This window comes from Phaethon aethereus (assembly GCF_964289735.1).
Source record: "Phaethon aethereus genome assembly, chromosome: 8".
Taxonomy (NCBI): domain Eukaryota; kingdom Metazoa; phylum Chordata; class Aves; order Phaethontiformes; family Phaethontidae; genus Phaethon; species Phaethon aethereus.
The window spans coordinates 21,683,534-21,702,083 of NC_138584.1; the positions used below are offsets into that span (position 1 = coordinate 21,683,534).

At 37.3% G+C, this 18,550-nt stretch overlaps 1 protein-coding gene across 1 annotated transcript in view; it reads left to right on the forward strand.

The window, feature by feature from the left end:
- Nucleotides 1-18,550, forward strand: part of ADGRL4 (adhesion G protein-coupled receptor L4) — a gene marked incomplete at its 3' end in the record, with an annotated part of 75,135 nt that overhangs the window by 44,804 nt on the left and 11,781 nt on the right. Inside the window, exons 4-13 of the mRNA XM_082002947.1 lie at nt 1,691-1,846; nt 2,372-2,442; nt 4,201-4,374; nt 4,468-4,651; nt 6,878-6,994; nt 8,098-8,291; nt 9,572-9,742; nt 11,231-11,434; nt 12,457-12,677; nt 12,772-12,838. Of these exons, the coding sequence (XP_081859073.1) occupies nt 1,691-1,846; nt 2,372-2,442; nt 4,201-4,374; nt 4,468-4,651; nt 6,878-6,994; nt 8,098-8,291; nt 9,572-9,742; nt 11,231-11,434; nt 12,457-12,677; nt 12,772-12,838 (1,559 nt within the window). The remainder of the gene's footprint in view (nt 1-1,690; nt 1,847-2,371; nt 2,443-4,200; nt 4,375-4,467; nt 4,652-6,877; nt 6,995-8,097; nt 8,292-9,571; nt 9,743-11,230; nt 11,435-12,456; nt 12,678-12,771; nt 12,839-18,550) is intronic.

Sequence of the window (18,550 nt, forward strand, 5' to 3'; positions counted from 1 at the left end):
GAAAGTGAGGTGGGACCTCGGCCATCTACTTGAACCCCAGGAAGACATCTGCGATTACTGGCGGACGAATGGGAGGCGGAGAATTAAGGACAAAACAGCAAAAATTGTGTGGATGCAGAAACTGTTAAAATATTCCATTAAAAGCTTAAATTCATTTTACAGTTGCCCTGTATACAAAAAAGAAAAAAAAAAAACACAACAACAAAAAAAAGCGTTCATCTGATTATTTATGGAGCCTTTCTTGCCATTAGTAAAGAATGTTCTACAACGTTACTATAAATGCTCTCCAAATAGGCAGACAGCCCCCAGGTATCCTTCAGACATCTTTCTGCGTTCCCTAGATATATCCACAGACATGCAGCACATTTTTCTATTCTTCCACAATTCCTGTTTCTCTAGCAACCTTATTTCACATACATTATTGCTCATTTTTGTCACATTGCTTTTTGAAAACCACCAACAATCATGTATCAAAGTAAGAGGGAAAAAATCATTCCTATATGCTAATGGTTCATTTCTAGCCCCCGTATCTGCTTTCTGCCTGCTCGATCTTAAAACCCATCCGGCTGCACAAAGGCCTGCTATCAACTCCGATGGCTCTTCTCCTCCGCTAATCGGTTAATCAGTTCTCCTTTCTCGCCAGTTTCTTTCCCAAATTCAGTGTCACGCCAGTTCTTAACTCGGGTTGTCTTCCTCTCTGGTTTATCCTCTCCCCTCTCTACCTTTTTGCTGTCCGTCAGTTCAGTTCTCAGCCTCTTCCCCTCTCAGGCTGTTCCTGTAGATCCGCTTGGGAGACGCTTCATTTTTCAGCTCTTTTCGTCAGGTGTACCTGTCCCAAAGCTGTTCGCTCTCTTCGCCTTTCCAGCACAGCATTTCACAGTCCATTACTTCGTTCTTCAGAATGATTTGGTTTTGTTCCCAGTTTACTTTCTCCATTGAGTTATTTGATCTTTATCCTCAGCGAACCAAATAATGCAAAGTAATCCCTACTCCAGCCAGCGAGTTAGTACCCAGCTCTGCTCAATTGATCAATTCATGGATTCCCTTTACCGGAATTCATCGGTTTTGCTCTTGGACTGTGCCCCACCCAGCTACTGAACCTGTCTACCTAATGGCAAATTATTTAGAAGCACAAAAACCATTTCAGGCAAATGTAATTTAAATGTGGATTAGAAAAAATATGCCAAGCACTTTAAAGGGCACAGAGCTTAAACCTTAGATTAACAAAATGGATAGAGTGATCTTTTGTAGCATCTTCTTAAAGCTGTGACTTAAAAGAGAAGGCTGCGGTTTTCTTTCTCTTTTCTAAAGGAATTGTAAGGCTGAGAAAATCTATTTAGTCTAATCTCTGGAAAATGGATTTCAGATGATTTGCATCATGCTGAGCATTTTGTTATGATAGAATTAATATTTAAACTCATGGTTTTAAAACGTGAACAATGCAGTATTGTATTGTAATAAAAGTGGTGGTATAAAAATATGATCAATTATGATTTATCCTTCTAATCCCTAAGTATTATAATTGGGAGGTGTTTTGCCATTAAGTTTGCCTTTTTAGTTTTTGCTTTTTTTATTCCATGAAATTTTATTATGAAACTGCTTGCAGTGTGCAGGGCTATTATCAACAAAGCAGCAAGGTGTTAGTCTGTAAATACTTAATAAAAAATTCAATTTCTCACAATATTTGCAGATGTAGATGAGTGCAGCAATGAAGGAACTGTTGCCTGTGGAGATCATGCGAAATGTGAAAACGTGGATGGAGGGTTTAACTGCTCCTGTAAGGAAGGTTATCAACCATCCACAGGAAAATTGCAGTTTAAGCCAAATGATGGCACTGCCTGCCAAGGTACATGATATTATAAAGGTTTATGTGTTATTATAGAGCTACATCTTCTGAGAAACCCACCAGTGCCTCTTTATCTTCAGTTAGATTAATCTGCGAGACATGAAAAAGAGGCGAGGCAATGGCATTTACATTTCCTGAGAATATAATCGTTTTGTAAATTATTTTTGCTAACTAGTATTGATGAAACCCATTTGAAATAATGGATACTTCCCCATAGTTGTCAGATCTGTACTCCTCTCTGTAAATTTGAGTTATCTCTTAACTTCACCTGTGGAAGTCCCAGGGAAAGGGGCCAAACTCTCTACCTGAGTAAAACAAAACCTCAGAGTCCAATCTAGTGCTGTAACTTTGACCAAGATAAAGTCTTAGTAGTTGAAGTTCAAGAATGGAGTGCTGTGTCTTATGTGCATAAATTCAGAATGCTGGTGGTTTGGAGAACTGCTTGGACAAGAGCTCTTACAATTACTATATACTGAATATTGATTAAACTGCAATATATAATTAGTTTCTTTTTAATTTCTACAGAAAATCCAAAGGCCAAGTGTGAGTTATACAAAGACTGCATAAGTGAACATATTAATAGAACTTTAGCCAGAGTAAGTAGCATTGGTTTATAGATTAATTTCCAAATCCTTTAATTGTTTCTGTTTGAAACTGTTATTTCAATCATAATAGTTCTTAAGCAGCTTTTAAAAAATGCTTGAAGGATACAATTGAACTTAAGAATGTTTACAGAAGCCTTTTTAACAGTTTCAAATTATTTGAACTGGGTTGTGTGTTCAAATCGTGATAATAACTTGCTGGGAATCTGTGTGTTCTGTTTCTAGCAAAGTGAGTCATGATGCATGAAAAATTCAGAAGTGTGCTAATCATTCAACTGTTTCTCTAATTTCTGAAGTTACACATTGCTGCAGCTACTGATGTGCAATTATTTGCTTGTTCAGAGTGAAAGGCAGCAAGATAGCTTACAAAAGTAATGTCAACAAGTGACAAAATATAAAATGGAGCAATGACATCCTGGTATGCCAAGATATTTACTCCTCAAAGCATAGTATGTAAAGTGGTATAGATTTTATAGACTCCAAGATGCTAGACTCAAGATTTTTTCACCAGAAACAGAGATTCCTGAAGTAAACTAAAAAAAAGTTTAATGAATCCACTATTCATTAGTCTGCAGCTATAGTATTGTCTAATTTAAAAGAATAAATGAAACATAAGCATAAATACATTAAACCCAATTGTATATATTTGCATTTTATATTAAGCAGTTTGCTGAAGTTACAAGGTTCATAAAAATATTCATTTAAAACCTTTTATTTATCTAGTGCAAGAAATACATTGGATTAGCATGCTTTCTATGTTAACCTGCAATGTAATACTTTATATGAAATATAACGCATGCTCACCATGTTTACATGTGAAGACATGGTAAATGCCACAGCATGATCTTAGAGTGAGATTTTTTAAAAATAGAAAGTCAAACTAAACTTAAATCAGAGTGATATGTCAAAATACTTCAATTTTATGTAAATAACAGTGTGTCAGATTTTAGCCTATTTTTTAGCCTGTGTTCTAGTTCTATTCAGCTGCAAAGGTAAAGCAGGGCTCATAAAAGCTATTCAGCAGCAGAGACTATGGATCTTACAAAATCAGGTGTTGAGAGGGTTTTTGATGGATAAAATCTCATCAGAATTCAGTATTGTGAAGTAAGAATTCTCTTTTCTTATTGAGCCATGAGACCGAAACTTGCAATCTTAATCTTCATCTCACCCCCTCTAGCCTATTACTTTTTAAATTAATTGTTTTCTGTAAGTGCATTTAGCAGTTCACAAACTGAAGTAGTAAAGGTGACATAGGCAATATATTTTCACTAAACTGCATGCTTTATAATCTGCATTTGAAAAAAAAAACCCCTACAAAATATAGAAACACTGCCCATCTGCTCCCACCTCTTCAGCGAAAATTTAACAGAAAAGAGTCAACAGAGTAACCGTATCACTGATTCTGAAGTATTTTTGCAGAACATTTGCTAGTGCATTTTGGAGCATTAGGGTAAATTAAAACTGAGCTGCGGTAGTAAAAAAAAGAAAAGTAATAACAGCACATGAGTGTTTTCTTTGTAATAATAGTTGCTTGTTAGGGTTATACCAGACGTGTAACACCGTTACTTTATAGGTCAACCTGTTGATTTAATTAGTGCCTCTCTTTATGCACTCAAAAGCATAACTCTTTTATGCGTCTTAAAAGCCAGTAGGTTAATTCACAGAAATCAGTCATTTGCATTTGGTTTACTTTCCCTTGCAGAAACGCAACTTCACCTGTTTCATTAAGATATGAGTTCTTGTATTTTTCAGATTAGTCATTTAAAAACACCCCTGGAGATGCTGCAAGAAATTAATAGGAATACTTTGGGACCACTTTTACCTGTAGATGTGATTTCGTATGTTGAAGCACTATCTTACTCATCGCTGAATACCATGCGTTACTCTGTTTCTGACAATGAAGTGCTTCGTAACACAACCATTAACGTGAGTGGATCAAGCCTTAAAGTTGTGGGGTTTTTTTCTTATTTTATGAATAGCATATGACTCTTCTGCTTAAAAATATTCTTTTACTTACAGGTTTTTGTTAACACTGTGAATAATTTTTTACAAAAAGACAAAAGTACAGTCTGGGAAGCTCTTCCCGTAGATAACCAAAGACGGAGCCTGACTAAGCTGCTGCATACTGCAGAACAAGCGACACTTCTCATGTCGCAGAACTTCAAAAAGACAACACAGCTAGATGCTAATGCAAGTGACATAGGTAAGATAAAGAAAATGAATCTAAGGTATACTTTAGATGTGGATTACACTGAGGATTTTTTCGGCACAGTTATGAAGATTAGAAATGGTGTTATGTGAAACACACAGGTGTTAATTTGTATGAGTTTCATAACTAACACCTGACTTTCAGTGTAGTATCAGAATTTTCAAAGATTGACTATTTGAGCCCAGAGCCCAGAAAAAACTGAAGTCGCTGTGGGAAGTTCTTTTTTTAGAGTTTCCTTCAATCTCTCATTATAGTCACACACTCGCAGTGAATCTGGATGCACCTTATATGCACAAAATTATCCTATGCATCTTACATGCATACAAACACCAGTGGAATGAAAATTGGATTTGCTCTATATAGATTTTTTTTACTCTCTTTGGTTCAGTGAAGGTATTGTAAATGAACATGGAATAAGGATTGTACCTAGTGAGTCCAATCTTGTGTGGCTTTATTTTCAGAGAAAGTTCTCATTTTCAGAGGAATTCCAGAGGAGAAGTGGTCAGTCTCAAATGCACTCCTTTGCTCTCCTACCTTGCCCCTGTGTGCTGGTGTCTTCACACCAACTTCTACTGATTTTCCTGCAGTACTAATAGTTTTAGCATTCCTTCAGTGGAACAGAGTAAGGCTAATACCAGCTGTTTTCAAAATCCTAATAAAGCATTGCTGATTCCTTTGGCAATGGCCACGCTTTCATTTTTGTTTTTTTCTGAATGTACTCAAACTGTATGTGACCTGATTTCTTATTTTAGATTCAGTACAGTCCTTCAGTGCCTCTTACTGGTTTGCCGTAAGATGACTTGATGAGAAAGATTCCTCCTTTGGTCCTGAGGCAGGTCAAACCACCTCTTCTTCCCTCGCCTTTCTGCAACTAAATTAGCAATAGTGATGAAAAAAATTGGGAGGGATTTGTTCCATGACATAAACTCTATAGAAGCAGATTTAGTGCAGAGCATCTCTGGGTGCGCGGCAGATCCAGAGCAGGGCCAAGAGCTGGCTGTAAAGGCTGTTCTCCCCCACCACCCCAGCTGAGAGCAGAGGCTCTCGTGGCCACAGAGCTGAAGCTATGAAGGTCAAGAAGAGAGGGTTCAGGTGCAACCTCTGGTGGCAGTGTGGACATCAGTTAGACCAAAGTGACAAAAAAACAGCTGATTTGGAGAATGGGAAGGAATTTCCATGTTGAAAGATCAATCATTTTTGGCTTGCTTTTGTTCCAAACTGGGAAATTCTATGAGCTCTTTTCCAAACTGACCCCAAACAATAATTTTTTTTGTTATTGATTCTCAGCATGAATGTATTTTCCAAAGGGCTTATATGCGCCCCACACATCTATTTTGGGACAAGACCCACAACATTACCCCTCTCTCTGCGCTGCTTTTTATGGTGCAAGCTCTTGAGCTACAAGCTTTTCAAAACTCCAGCTACAGAAAACTATTTCTTACGTCCTGACAAACATTTTCTGACAGCTGGTCTATTGAATAGTTCATATTATTTTTGTGTGCAGTGCTATAAGCAATGCAGATGGTCTAGCTTAGTGATATTCCTCCATCAGTCAAGTTTTAGATTTGTTTGTTGTTTTGTTTTGTTTTTTTAAAAAAGGCCTGATTGACTTTTTTTTGTTCCCATCCTGGGTGATTGAAACTCAGCACTATAATGAACCAAGTAAAGAGCTCAATGTCCTCTAATGTAGTTTTTGTCCTGAGGGGTGATACTTGTTTGCTTTTTGACAAGACACATCATTATTTCATGGTGCAATGTGCATTTGGTAGCATGGATAGATAACTATAAAATACATACTTTTCAAAAATGGGCTTTTATCAAATGTTACTATTCAGTAGAGAATTTTATGCTTTGCTTTTTATAATTGTGATTTGTGGTCCCTTTCAGAAATGCATTTTTAATAAAGCAATATCTCTTCCTAAAGTAACCTACATTATTCTTTCCAGTGCCTAATTTAATGCAAGGTAAATAAAAGACTATATTTTTCATGGAAAGAATAAGAAGTATGAGAGCAAAATGTATGCACGAAAATAACAAAACATAGAGGTTTAAGCAAACATGCTGTATTAATAGCATTTTTCTTGAAATATTCAGCACAATGATACATTCTTAGAATTCATGGTAATTATGCAATCCAATAGCACATTTATTAACCCAACTGTAAATTATGGTAGACAATAATGGAACTGTGATTTATACAGTATTTTTCTTCTTTTGCAGCACTCAAGGTTTTTGCTTTTGATTCACACCACATGAAACACATTCACCCTCATGTATACACAGGGGGAGATTACATAAAGATCTCTCCAAAGAAGAGAGAGGAATCTCATCCTAATGGTAAGAAAAAAGTTTAGGTAGGTTAATAAATGGTAGGTTAATAAACACCTTGGATAGACCTGTACCCACCAGTAAATAACCAAATGTGCAGTTTACCAAGACTGAGCTTCAGCCCTGCTAACTGTAGAGGAGTCAAGGTATATTTATCACTATCTCACCTACCCCTTTGTTGTCTCAAGGCTGATATTTCTAACATTCCCAGTGGCACAGTGAGTTTTAAAATTCAGAAACGCGAGTTTTATCCTTTTGTTGGCCATAGATATGAGAGGTAACTTTGGACTGGCCCCTTCAACTCTCTCTGTGTCAGTCCTCCTTCAAAAATTGGTGCATCTTTTCTATTTAGAGAGTAGCTCACTGGGGCAAGACCATGTATTCTCCAGTACCCAAACCAGCAGGCCCCAAATCCTGGCTTGGACCTGAGAGTGCTGCAGAAATGGCTTACAACTACTGTCATCATTAAAAATATAGAAATGTGTTTAAACAGTTCTGGAATTAAACCACCTAACCTAATAAACACAGAAAAGATGTTTTTAAGTCTTAATCTTCCAGCTGATCTGAATCTCACCGACTATCAGTATCTAAAAATATGGTTTATCTTGGTACCAGGGAGAAAAAACACAACATTTTTTCAGATCAGCATTGCATCCTAAAACACCTTTGCTTTCTTTTTCCCTATGTGTCTTCCATCTTGGCTCCACAGTAATGGAAGCCAAAGCAAGCCATGTACTTCAGAAAGGCCCTGTATTTATCTCGGGTCTGAGCCAGTTTAGTTTATGAGTCCTGACACCACGTGTGTAGCCGATTGCAGAACAGCAGGAAGCATATATTACCCTAGGAAAAAATATATATGCATATATCTAATTAGAATTTCCAATGCGAACACACATTTTTATTTCTAATGGCAGTTACATTGTTTTAAATAAAGCTATATTTCTTTGTCTCTAAAACATTTTTAAAAGTATTCCACAAAGATTCCATCTGTGTTGCATATTTTATGCAATAGCAGTAATAATGTAGATTGTTTATTGTTTCCTTAATGTCTTCAATTTTGTTCTTCTATAAAAAACCCACAAACTACTAAACATGGTCTGTTTGATTGATAGGCACCGTTGCAGTTGTCTTTCTGCGGTATAGCAATATTGGCTCTTTGCTTTCATCGCCTAAAAACCGCTCCTCGAAAGATACTTCAGAGCAGAGACAGACAGTAAGCTCATCAGTTATAGCTGTTGCAATTAGCTCAGACCCACCTACACTCTATGAGCTTGAGAAAATAACATTTACCTTAAAGTATGCCAAGGTAAGGCTTTTTTTAATTAACAACTTCAAATAAAACAAAACGATAGCTAATTATTTTATGTATGGTAACCATACGTGCCGTGTAGGATATATTGAGACATAAAAATTCTGTTGTTTGCTGACGTGAGTTTAATCTTATTAGAGAAGTAAAATTACAGTCTCAAATGTGACATGCTAAGTGCAGTATGCTAAATGCGATACAGCTGAAAAGTGCTATGGGACTAAGGCAAGGACAACAATGCCATCTTTGGCTGGGTATGAATAAAATGTAGATGCCCGAACCAGAAAATATTACAGGATCCTGACAATTCTGTATTTAGGTGAGTTTCTTCTGGAAGTTTATCAGATGGTTAAAAAAGCATATTAAAAAAAAGAAAAAAAAGAAGAAATGCAAGAAGTCAAGAAGTTAACCTGCAACTAGGACTTAATAGCAGAATATATAGTATTGCAACTTCATTATTTCAGAAATCTGAATGCATTAATTTAAAAATCAGAGTTTTACTTCCAGTATATATAGATTTTGCTGACTTCACTTGTATGTGAAGAATAATCTTACATGGCACAAAGAATTACCAGAAGCATAAAAAGAAAGTGAAACTGTAGGGATGTGGGCAGTGGGGCAAGGTGTTAATGTTGGTTATGCAACTTTTAAATTTGTTACTTGCCTTCTAATATTTGAGATAGAGAACACCTTCATATAAATTTGCATATATTTATACAGCATCTAGTATAGTGGGGACCTTATCTTTGATTAGTGTTAGCAAGCACTAACCGTAATAAATAATACTGACGCTCTTAATCATCGCTGTCGTCGCACCTGACATAGCAGGTGTGCTCTGACCCTGGCTTTACCCCAGATTACTTTGTAAAATGCACAGAATAAATCTGAGATTTTGAACTGCTCGTTTGGAAGGGACTGTGAGCAGGACACGCAATGTGGCTGTAACCTTGAGGTTTGGTCCCTGTTCAGCAGGTGCAGGGTCTATATAACAATGTTTTCAGTAGCTAAAAATTCCAACACCTTTGCAAGTGCCAGAAGGGTTCAGTAATCTGATTAGCCTGCATGTTTGGTGGGGTGTTAGCTGTGTGGATAAAAAGCTTCCATCCCCAGCCATGTTTTAATTGCTTGGAACAGGCCTTGCAGAATGCGCTTTCTGTTTCCCAACCTTCCAATGGTAACAAGCAATTTTTAATGAATTGCGCTGGCTAACGTGAGAAAGGTCTCTTGATGGGAAATATCCTGCCTTTTGCCATCAGTAAAACATCTTGTTTCTGTTCCAGACTGCGGATAAAGATATTAAATGTGCATTTTGGAACTACTCAGCAGACACAATGAATGGCAACTGGGCTACAGAAGGCTGCGAGCTGACACATTCCAACTCCACTCATATCTCATGCAAATGTAATCATCTGACTCATTTTGCTGTTTTGATGTCCTCAGGTGGCTCTGTTGTAAGTGCTATTTTAATTTAGTGTTTTAGCTGATACTTTCTCCTGTCTTCATTCCTAATGTTTTTATTTTAGTGCGATTTATGTACTTTTCCCCCTCTAAGTTTTCTCATTTTTGTTCAGCAAACACACAATTTATTGTGCACAGGGCAAAAAAAATTCCTTCCTTATGTCCTTTCTGCAGTGATTACAGAGCAGTGATGCAGCAAAGTATCTTGTTCCAAGTACACAGTCTGTTGTGCTTATTTTTGGTGCACTGCTTTTAATTTTAAATCTCACTTTAAGACTGTTGTGGGATTTAACTGGCATTCATTGGTGGTCAGTAACCATATGGCCCAGAATTTCTCTCTCACAAAACTTTGCCACCCGTTTGTCTAACCTTGGCATCTAAAAATCTGCTTTAAATTCTCTCCTGAGGGTTTGCAACAGCACAATCAATTTGAAGTTTATGACTATTAAACATGGACGTTCGTGACCATCACAAAATCCTGAGAATGACCGCTCAATTTATGTCACTCTTCTATTAAGAGGCAGCATAGATTTCCAGGGTCTACGTGAGGATCTGCAGCAGCTCAGGTCCTGCCTCAGGAGGCAGCTTTATAAGGTATCAGAACTGACAGCAAGCAGAATATTAGCATGAATATACTGTATTGAGACAGTTCTCTCAAACTGTGAATTTCATGCTGATAGAGGCTGTTTCCTGGTTGCTAAATAGCATCCTAAGTCTTCAGTTCAGATATAAAACCTTTTCAGGTACTTATATAGTTATTTTGAAAAGGAAGGCTGGGAGGAGAATAATCTCTGGTCTTTTATTTAGAAAAAAAAATACTTAGATACGTTTTATGGTCCGCTGAATACTATCCTTATGCTGATGCGCAGTCATGTATTTCAGAGATTCTTTGTGCAAATACCAAGTAGCAAATGTAACCCTGCTCCTATGCAGAAAATATTCACATCCAATATTAAAATAGCCTGTGTTTCTTTGGAGAATGTTCATGTTACGTAGCTGGAATAGCATTTGTTTGAAGTGATTGTTATTTCGGTCTTGTTTTGAACATGTTGCAAATTCAGGAAGACTGTTCTTCAGTTCTGCTTATCTAAGTCACTGCTGTGATAAATCCTTTTATATTAGAAAATGTTCATGTCATATTAATATATGTCCTGCTGCCAGTGTATGTGTCATTCACTAAAATTATCTGATTTTTAAAAGCATATTAGGTGATACTGTTGTTAATAAAAAGTTTTTTTAAGAAATATCAGAAAATGCAAGAGCAGGAATGTATACAGTTCATTACTAATTTCCCCTAGAATTATATCTGTCTCACAAAAAAACAATACTTTTTAGATTATCCAAAGTGTACATTTGCAGTGAAAACTCTACAAACAGTTTTGATTAATATTTTGAAGAAAAGAACTGTATTATAGAACGAGGTCTTTCTTTAGAAGGTACAAAGCTATTCTTCTAAATATTATATTATAATTTTCCCCCAGGGTGTTACAAATTATAACATCCTTACAAGAATCACTCAGCTAGGAATAATTATTTCGTTGATTTGCCTCTCCATGTGCGTTTTTACATTCTGGTTCTTCAGTGAAATTCAAAGCACTAGAACAACAATTCACAAAAACCTCTGCTGCAGCCTTTTCCTGGCGGAACTTATTTTTCTGATTGGAATTAATATGAACAATAATAAGGTGGGTAGTTTTCACTAGTATCTTTATTTTGCATTGTAAACTAAATATAGAGTATAAGATATGATCTTCCATTTACTTCCAGTATTTCCTAGTATCAGTATGAATACTCTAGTGACACTGATTTCCAGTCTAGTAACAGGAAATATAAAATGGTCATGTAAAGAAGTAGGGCCTTCATCTGAGCTGGTGTATATTGTCTTTGCTCCAGGGGGTTCATTTAAACTTTGTCACCGAGACTGGTCTCAGTGTGTTTAGCATTTTCACTTTTCATTTCCATTTGGGTGCTGTACAAAGCCACATTGGTGGCTCTGGGCGATGATTTTCCCTAAAAGCCAGGCCAGAGCTGCGGTCCCAAGCTGGCATTTAAGATATTGCGCTCTTGGCTGGAGAACCCCTTTTCCTTCTACATGTGAGGTCTTGACCTGTCCCAGTTGCTTTTCATACAAGTTGGGTTGCTGATTCTTGCATCTCAGATTAGTTTTAGGAAATTAAATTATGCATAAATTATAAAAAACCCTACTGTAAATAGCTGAATAGGATTTAAAATTGCTTGAAAAAATATGAACTGTGATCGCTGAGGTAGCAGTCCAGCATCGATTGATTGAGAAAAAACATTTTACAAACACTTTGTAGTAAAAAAAGGAATTTCAGAAATAACTCCTTGTGATGCCTAATTACATCTCTTTCAAAATCATAAAAATAAACTTTGTCTAGATCAGGAAAGCATACAGACTACTCAGCTGTAACTATGAGATTAATCTTGACAATTTGTTTATGCAGTTTTTCTGGGAAGATGTGCACCAATTTTAAAAGTTGAACGTAGTCCCCTTATTTTACCATTTGCTACAGAAAACACTAATGAACAAGCGTGCTCATGCGTATAGGCCAAGTTCTTGCCAATCAGCATTACACCTGGGCTGCTGAACCACCACTTTAGAGTCACTAGGTTGCTGTGCATATGCTGTTACAGTAACAGAGGCATTTTAATAGAATTATGACTCTTGCTTTCTCTGATTTTCTAGCTCTTCTGTTCAATTACTGCTGGATTACTCCATTATTTCCTTCTAGCTGCTTTTGCATGGATGTGCATTGAAGGTATTCACCTCTACCTTATAGTTGTGGGAGTCATCTACAACAAGGGTTTCTTGCACAAGAATTTCTATGTCTTTGGCTACATCAGTCCAGCCGTGGTTGTTGGAATCTCTGCTGCACTGGGATACAAATACTATGGCACCACAGAAGTGTAAGTCACTGTTTCTATGTCCAAGTCAACATATATAAGAATGCAATAGTCACAATTGCACATTTCAAGGCATTTTCTGCTGTTTACTTTTCAGATGTTGGCTCAGCACAAAGAATAACTTTATATGGAGTTTTATAGGACCAGCATGTCTAATAATTCTTGTAAGTATAATTTTCATTTTTTATTGTAGTACATAAAATTGATAATAAAAGGTGTTCAATAATCACCCACCCATTGCCAGCATAGCTGTGAGTGCTAATTATAGGGCAGAATTGGCTAATTTAGAGCTTTTTATAGTGTCTCTAAATTATTTATATGCTGTACATCTAAATACTTTACTAGCCTGAAAAATGGATGTTTGACAAAAAAAAAATCAATATAAGATTTTTTTCTTAGTTGTTCTCTTTCTTTTAACCCATTGCTTTGAGAAATTCTGTGAACCGTTTCTGGTTTTTACGAGATAGAATCTTTGTACGTCTTTGGCATCTCAGCATGGCTCAGCAGGAGGTGTACACAGACACTAGCCTAGCAGACAGATAATCTGGTTTCTCAAACGTTGTATGACTTAATCTCTTATCAGTGATCGGTCATCTTTGTAAGATTAGACTGTCATCTTTATGGTTTTATCACTCGCGTGTACCCTGTCATCATCAAAGCTATTTTAAACCAAATTGCGACGTCAGAGAAAAGAACCCACTATTTCACATGGGCAGACAAGGCAACTATTGATAGCCCTATTTCAGCTGTGAAGAGGGCCTCTTTAATTCTTATTGGAAGTGGTTTCAAACCTGCAAATTTGGCAGGTATTATATGTTCCACTCTGAATCGAGACACTTTTGGTGCCTCAGGAGCATTTCTAAGTGCTGTAAAGTTTAACAAACGATTCCAACTGTAATGGGGCATTATTGTGTATGACTGGGTTGACAGTGAACTGGAAATAGCTGGAGCTAACAGGAGGAGAAGGTACTATGGTGAGGCTTCATGACATCTATGGTTACATCAGTTATAACCCTTTGTTGCTTTTTAAGCTACGTGGTGATAAATGTGAGGATTTGTAAAAAGGAGCAAGTAGCAGTGCCTAAGACACACAAGATGATAGTAAAACAGTTTTATTTTAATGTGTTAGCCATTTCAAAGTATGAGGTATAATTCTGGCCAAATTCCACCCCAAATTCCTCCTGTAGATTGGGGATAGGCTGGAAGTAACCTGCCAGATGCAACTGCAGGGTGATGCCTCCCCATCTCACCCTCCTGGTGAGCACAGCAGACTTCGAGAGAGGCAAGGCACCACAACCCCCTTGGCTCGGTGCTTCTGGAGTCAGATGGCCCTGACAGCTGACAGGTTACTACGGTGAAACAAAATCGTCCTTTACTAGGAAATTCTTACAATTCTTAGGTTTAGGTTGACGATTTCCTGTTTCCTCTTTGGACCTTATCTCTTTCTTCCATGAAGGCAAGAGAGTTGGGATTTTTTTGTTGTTGCTCTCATTCCTGTTCCTCATCTGCCTTCAGGTGACGATTAATGGGCAGTGATGTATCACTGCACAGTTAGCACAGGAAAACTGCATTATCAAAATGTACAAAATCCCCAAAATTTATGCATCTGTAACCTTGGTTTTACCTCCAGCTGGGCTGTGCCTGACGCAGGGTCTTGGGTCCGCAGTGCACAGGCAGAGCAGGTCTGCGGTGGCTTTGATTTAAGTCTAGCTGGCTGCAGAGGCAAATACTGCAGGCTGGGCTTGCGGGCTCATAGCTCTTCTTGGAGAACTCCAGATCTCCCAGCAACCCCTGTGAATTACTAGAAAAAGGAGCGGTGAAGTTGGTACAGGCTGTATGCACCAAGGCAGTCCTCCTATTTTTTCTCCCACTCCTTTGCCTAAGTGAAGCCACACAAAGGAGCTGTAGCTGGGCAGCAATTAGCCCTGTGGTTGTTTTGGTGGTTTTTGTCTGTTATGGAGGTATTTTGTGGTAACTTGTTTTCACATTATTCACATACTTTCATTATTGTCTCTTCGTAATCGTGCACTACCTGGGAGGAAAGGCAACCCACTTTCAGCAAGCTGCTTCATCTGCTGTGTGATTTTTTTTTTTTTTTTTGAGCATTTGGACAGCTTGTTTTGACAGAATGATAGCAAATTGAAGCCTAAACTGCAAGAGGGATCTTTTCAAAGAGTGCAGTGAGCTAGGTAACTTTCTCACGTTCTATCCAGGTTATTGTCTAAGGAAAATATGGAAAACCTTATGAAAATAGCTACTGACTCTGGAAGATGAAGTTGGTGTTAGATGTCTTCTCTGTTAAAGGCATGTTGCTGGTGATAATTCTGTTTCCATTGTCCAGTCTTCCTGCTGAGCACACTGCAATGGGCACCACCATAACAAAGATTCAACCCTTTCCAAAGTAGTGCCACTCAGAAAGTCCTTTTAATTACAGAAGCTGATCTCTTTCCAAGATTTCCATTCTGCTCACAGCTAATTAAAACAACAGCAAAAATAAATTACTAATTAAGGACTCTGAAAAGGAAATGTTATTTTTGTTCTGGGATAACCAGATAGAGCACTGCAACCCTCATATAGTTTACGTTTAATCCTGAGCTTCATCTACTAATAGCATTGCGTTTGCAGGTTTTCTGAGATAGTCTGGATACCAAATCTCTGGAAAGCCTCTCGCCATAAATCTGATTCTTGTACAAAAACATTAAACTCATGGTTGGCACGAATGTCCACGTACCTAAATGGTGCTTTCGGTTTCTGTGAATGGGGACCCAGGAGATCTGTGGTTTGGATTATATTGTCATATGCCTTTGAGATACCATGTAAACGATGAAGCACAGCACCGGTTCTCTACCAATGGATTTGACGTCTCAGGGCACATTGTTTCAAATACACCCTTAGACTTTAAATCTGCAGCAATAGTGAGGTACAGGGAGCTCAAGCGTTTATCAGGAGTGCAAACTAAGTTCGCTTCTGATTGCCAAAGCATAACACTACTTCTGAAGGTGTTTGCTTATTAATATTAAAGTTCTATTAGAATTCTTAAGTGCAAAGCAACAGCCTTATTGATCCCATCTAAAAATTGTTATTATTATTGGATTGGTGACTGTATATGAAAAATAGTGGGTCAGAACTTCTTTAGATGGGGTTAGCAAAGAAAGGGCATTTTAAACCTTTGTAATGCAAGCTGCAAGCTGAAGATAATTTCTACAACTTATTTTTTCCTCCTAATACTTGTAATCTTTAGAACCACAACCATTTTAGCTAAAACTATGCACTAGATTAGATCAAAGCATACAAGTATGGAAAAATTATTTATAACAAGTATTTAAACTTTTTAATAGAAAAGTGAGTTTATCACAAGCTTTAAGGGACAACCATTCACACACACCAAAACCCATGCCTGATTGAGGCAAATACAAATATAAGCTCCAGAGATAAAAGGTATGAAAATGAAAAGGAAAAAAAACCCCTAGAACATTTCCTTTTCTTTTGTAATACGCTCTTACAATAATGTCCCTGTAATAAGAAGCATGTAGAATGGAAATAACCATTTTTCTGCAGGGTAATGTGGCTCCAGTTTTGATTGGCATGTAATGTCAGCAAAAACAAACTCTTCCCTATTGTAGAGGACTTCTACATGGTTTTCCCCACCTCTGGTATGACAGCTCGCTCTGTGTTGAGTGGGAGCAGACTTATGTAAGGACTTTATTCTGTATCACTGACAGTTTTGGAAACTTCATCTTTAAACTCCGTGGACACAGGATAAGTCCCACTTGTACCTATTGTGAGGGACAGCTATATATTAATTGTCCGACCGGCAGTAGAAATGACATCATTTGGAAGGGTTGGGCAAAGATTATTAACACAGTACTCATGAAAGTCAACACTGTATTTATTACATAATTATAATGCACTGTATTTATAACACTCTATTTATTACAAGCCATTAAAAGGAAAATTTGGAAGAGAATCGCTGCTACTCCAAGTGCAGCTATAGGCAACCCTTCTAATATACCTGTCTCCCACAATCTTCTCCCATTAAATCTGTTCAGTTGAGCTTCGTGCAGCAAGTTCAAAGTCACCCATGATAACATCATTTGCACCTTTGCAGTATTGATAGAGTCATGCCGGCTTGACTGTTGCACCCACTGTCACTGCCGCAATGAACTGGCATACCTGTGTGAGGAGCCGGGACTCAGAAGTGTGACACGTGACATTTACAGATGCAATTTGCCATTTAACAGTATCAATCTATCAGCATCATTTGATGAGACCACCACTGTAATAACAAAATACAGACTTGTTCTTTGAGGTTGGAACATTTCCAAAATTGAACACCATCCAAATAATCCTCTCTGTGGCTCTTGTCCAAACATCCTAGTGTTGTGCAGTGAGGAGGTGGCTCCTTTATGCTCTTCCTCGTTTTATTCCTCTAATGTGTGTTTTCAGGGACCTTGGAGGTGTCTGGCTTGGCTTCAAGCTCCAGTTTCTTGAAACAATTGGTAATTGTAGTGTTTGCAAGCACAAAAGTGGCTTATAAATGGACCCTGCAATTTGCAGAGCAAATTGTAAACTTGACTTGGAACACACAAGCCAAGAACAGTTCTTGGGAGAGGTGTCCTCAGAAAAGCCAAGTTCTTTTTATTAAGCATTCTTGTATGTAATAAATGTAATGAATAATCAGCTGTAAAGAAAAAGTATTCTAAGAATTGCAGTGATTGATTAACCATACTGCTTTGAACTTCCCAAGTATAAATGAATGGGTAAATAAATAAAATATACGGATTGCAGTTGCAAAATAGAAAAAAGCGACATATGAGTGATGAAAGCAGGCTAACAGTAGAGTAATGCTTTTCATTAAGGAACTGCCTGCATATTCATTAGAGCTAGTCAATTCCTTAAAAAATATGTTCATCAGATAATTTATTTGATGAATTTTACCATTATTTGTCAAATAAGTTATTCAACAAAAAAAGATAAAATTAATGGAATAATGCATTCATCAAATCTTATTGGACAGCTCTAATACTTATTCAGTTCTGTACATTTGGGTTGATTCAGGATTAGTAATACTGCTGCAATCAATGCAGAAAAATTTCCTGGCGAATCCATTACTCTGCTGTTTTCTCATATACTCACAAATTTCATGTACTTAATACTCTAATCTAGGCCATTCAAACTGAACATCTTTCTCCTAGAAAAGTAAATATTTGAAGAGTTTTAACTCTTACATTTTCACAGACTTCAATATTGAGCATGATCTGACAGTCTGTTGCTCCCATTAAAAAAAAAAGGGAAAAAAAAAAAGCAGCCCTTCTGAGGTCAGTCACACCACACTGTTGTAATCACATACACTGCCTCTTCGGGCTTCTTCGCATTATTATTCCCGTTCGTTGATGAAGCAGTTCATGTTTGTTACTCTCGATATTTCTTGATATTCTAAGGTGTACTGTCAAAGAAGTTGTTTGACCTCTGACCCCCATCACAACAAACCGTACCACCATCTCACATTTTTAGTGCATATATATGCTTTGGAAAATTCAGTGGTTTTGTTTTTTTTCCCCTAAAGGGTTATTTGTGATAAATGCTTAGTTATGTTTCTTAGATAGATGAGAAAAGTATATTCTGTACCATTTACTGTACATTTTTCAGAAAATAGCTGTTTTAAACATTTTTTTATATCTACGCTTGTTCTTCAGTCTGCCTTTTTAGTGGAAATAAATTTCCTACAGGGAGTAGCAATGGATTTATTATTCTTTATGAAAGAATAATAGTCCCCTTTTCATCAGCCCCTCTGTGGCTTCAGTTAACGGTATCTCCGTTGCATTTCTTATGCCATTGTGGGTAAAGTGAAGATAATTAATTACGTAGTGGCATTA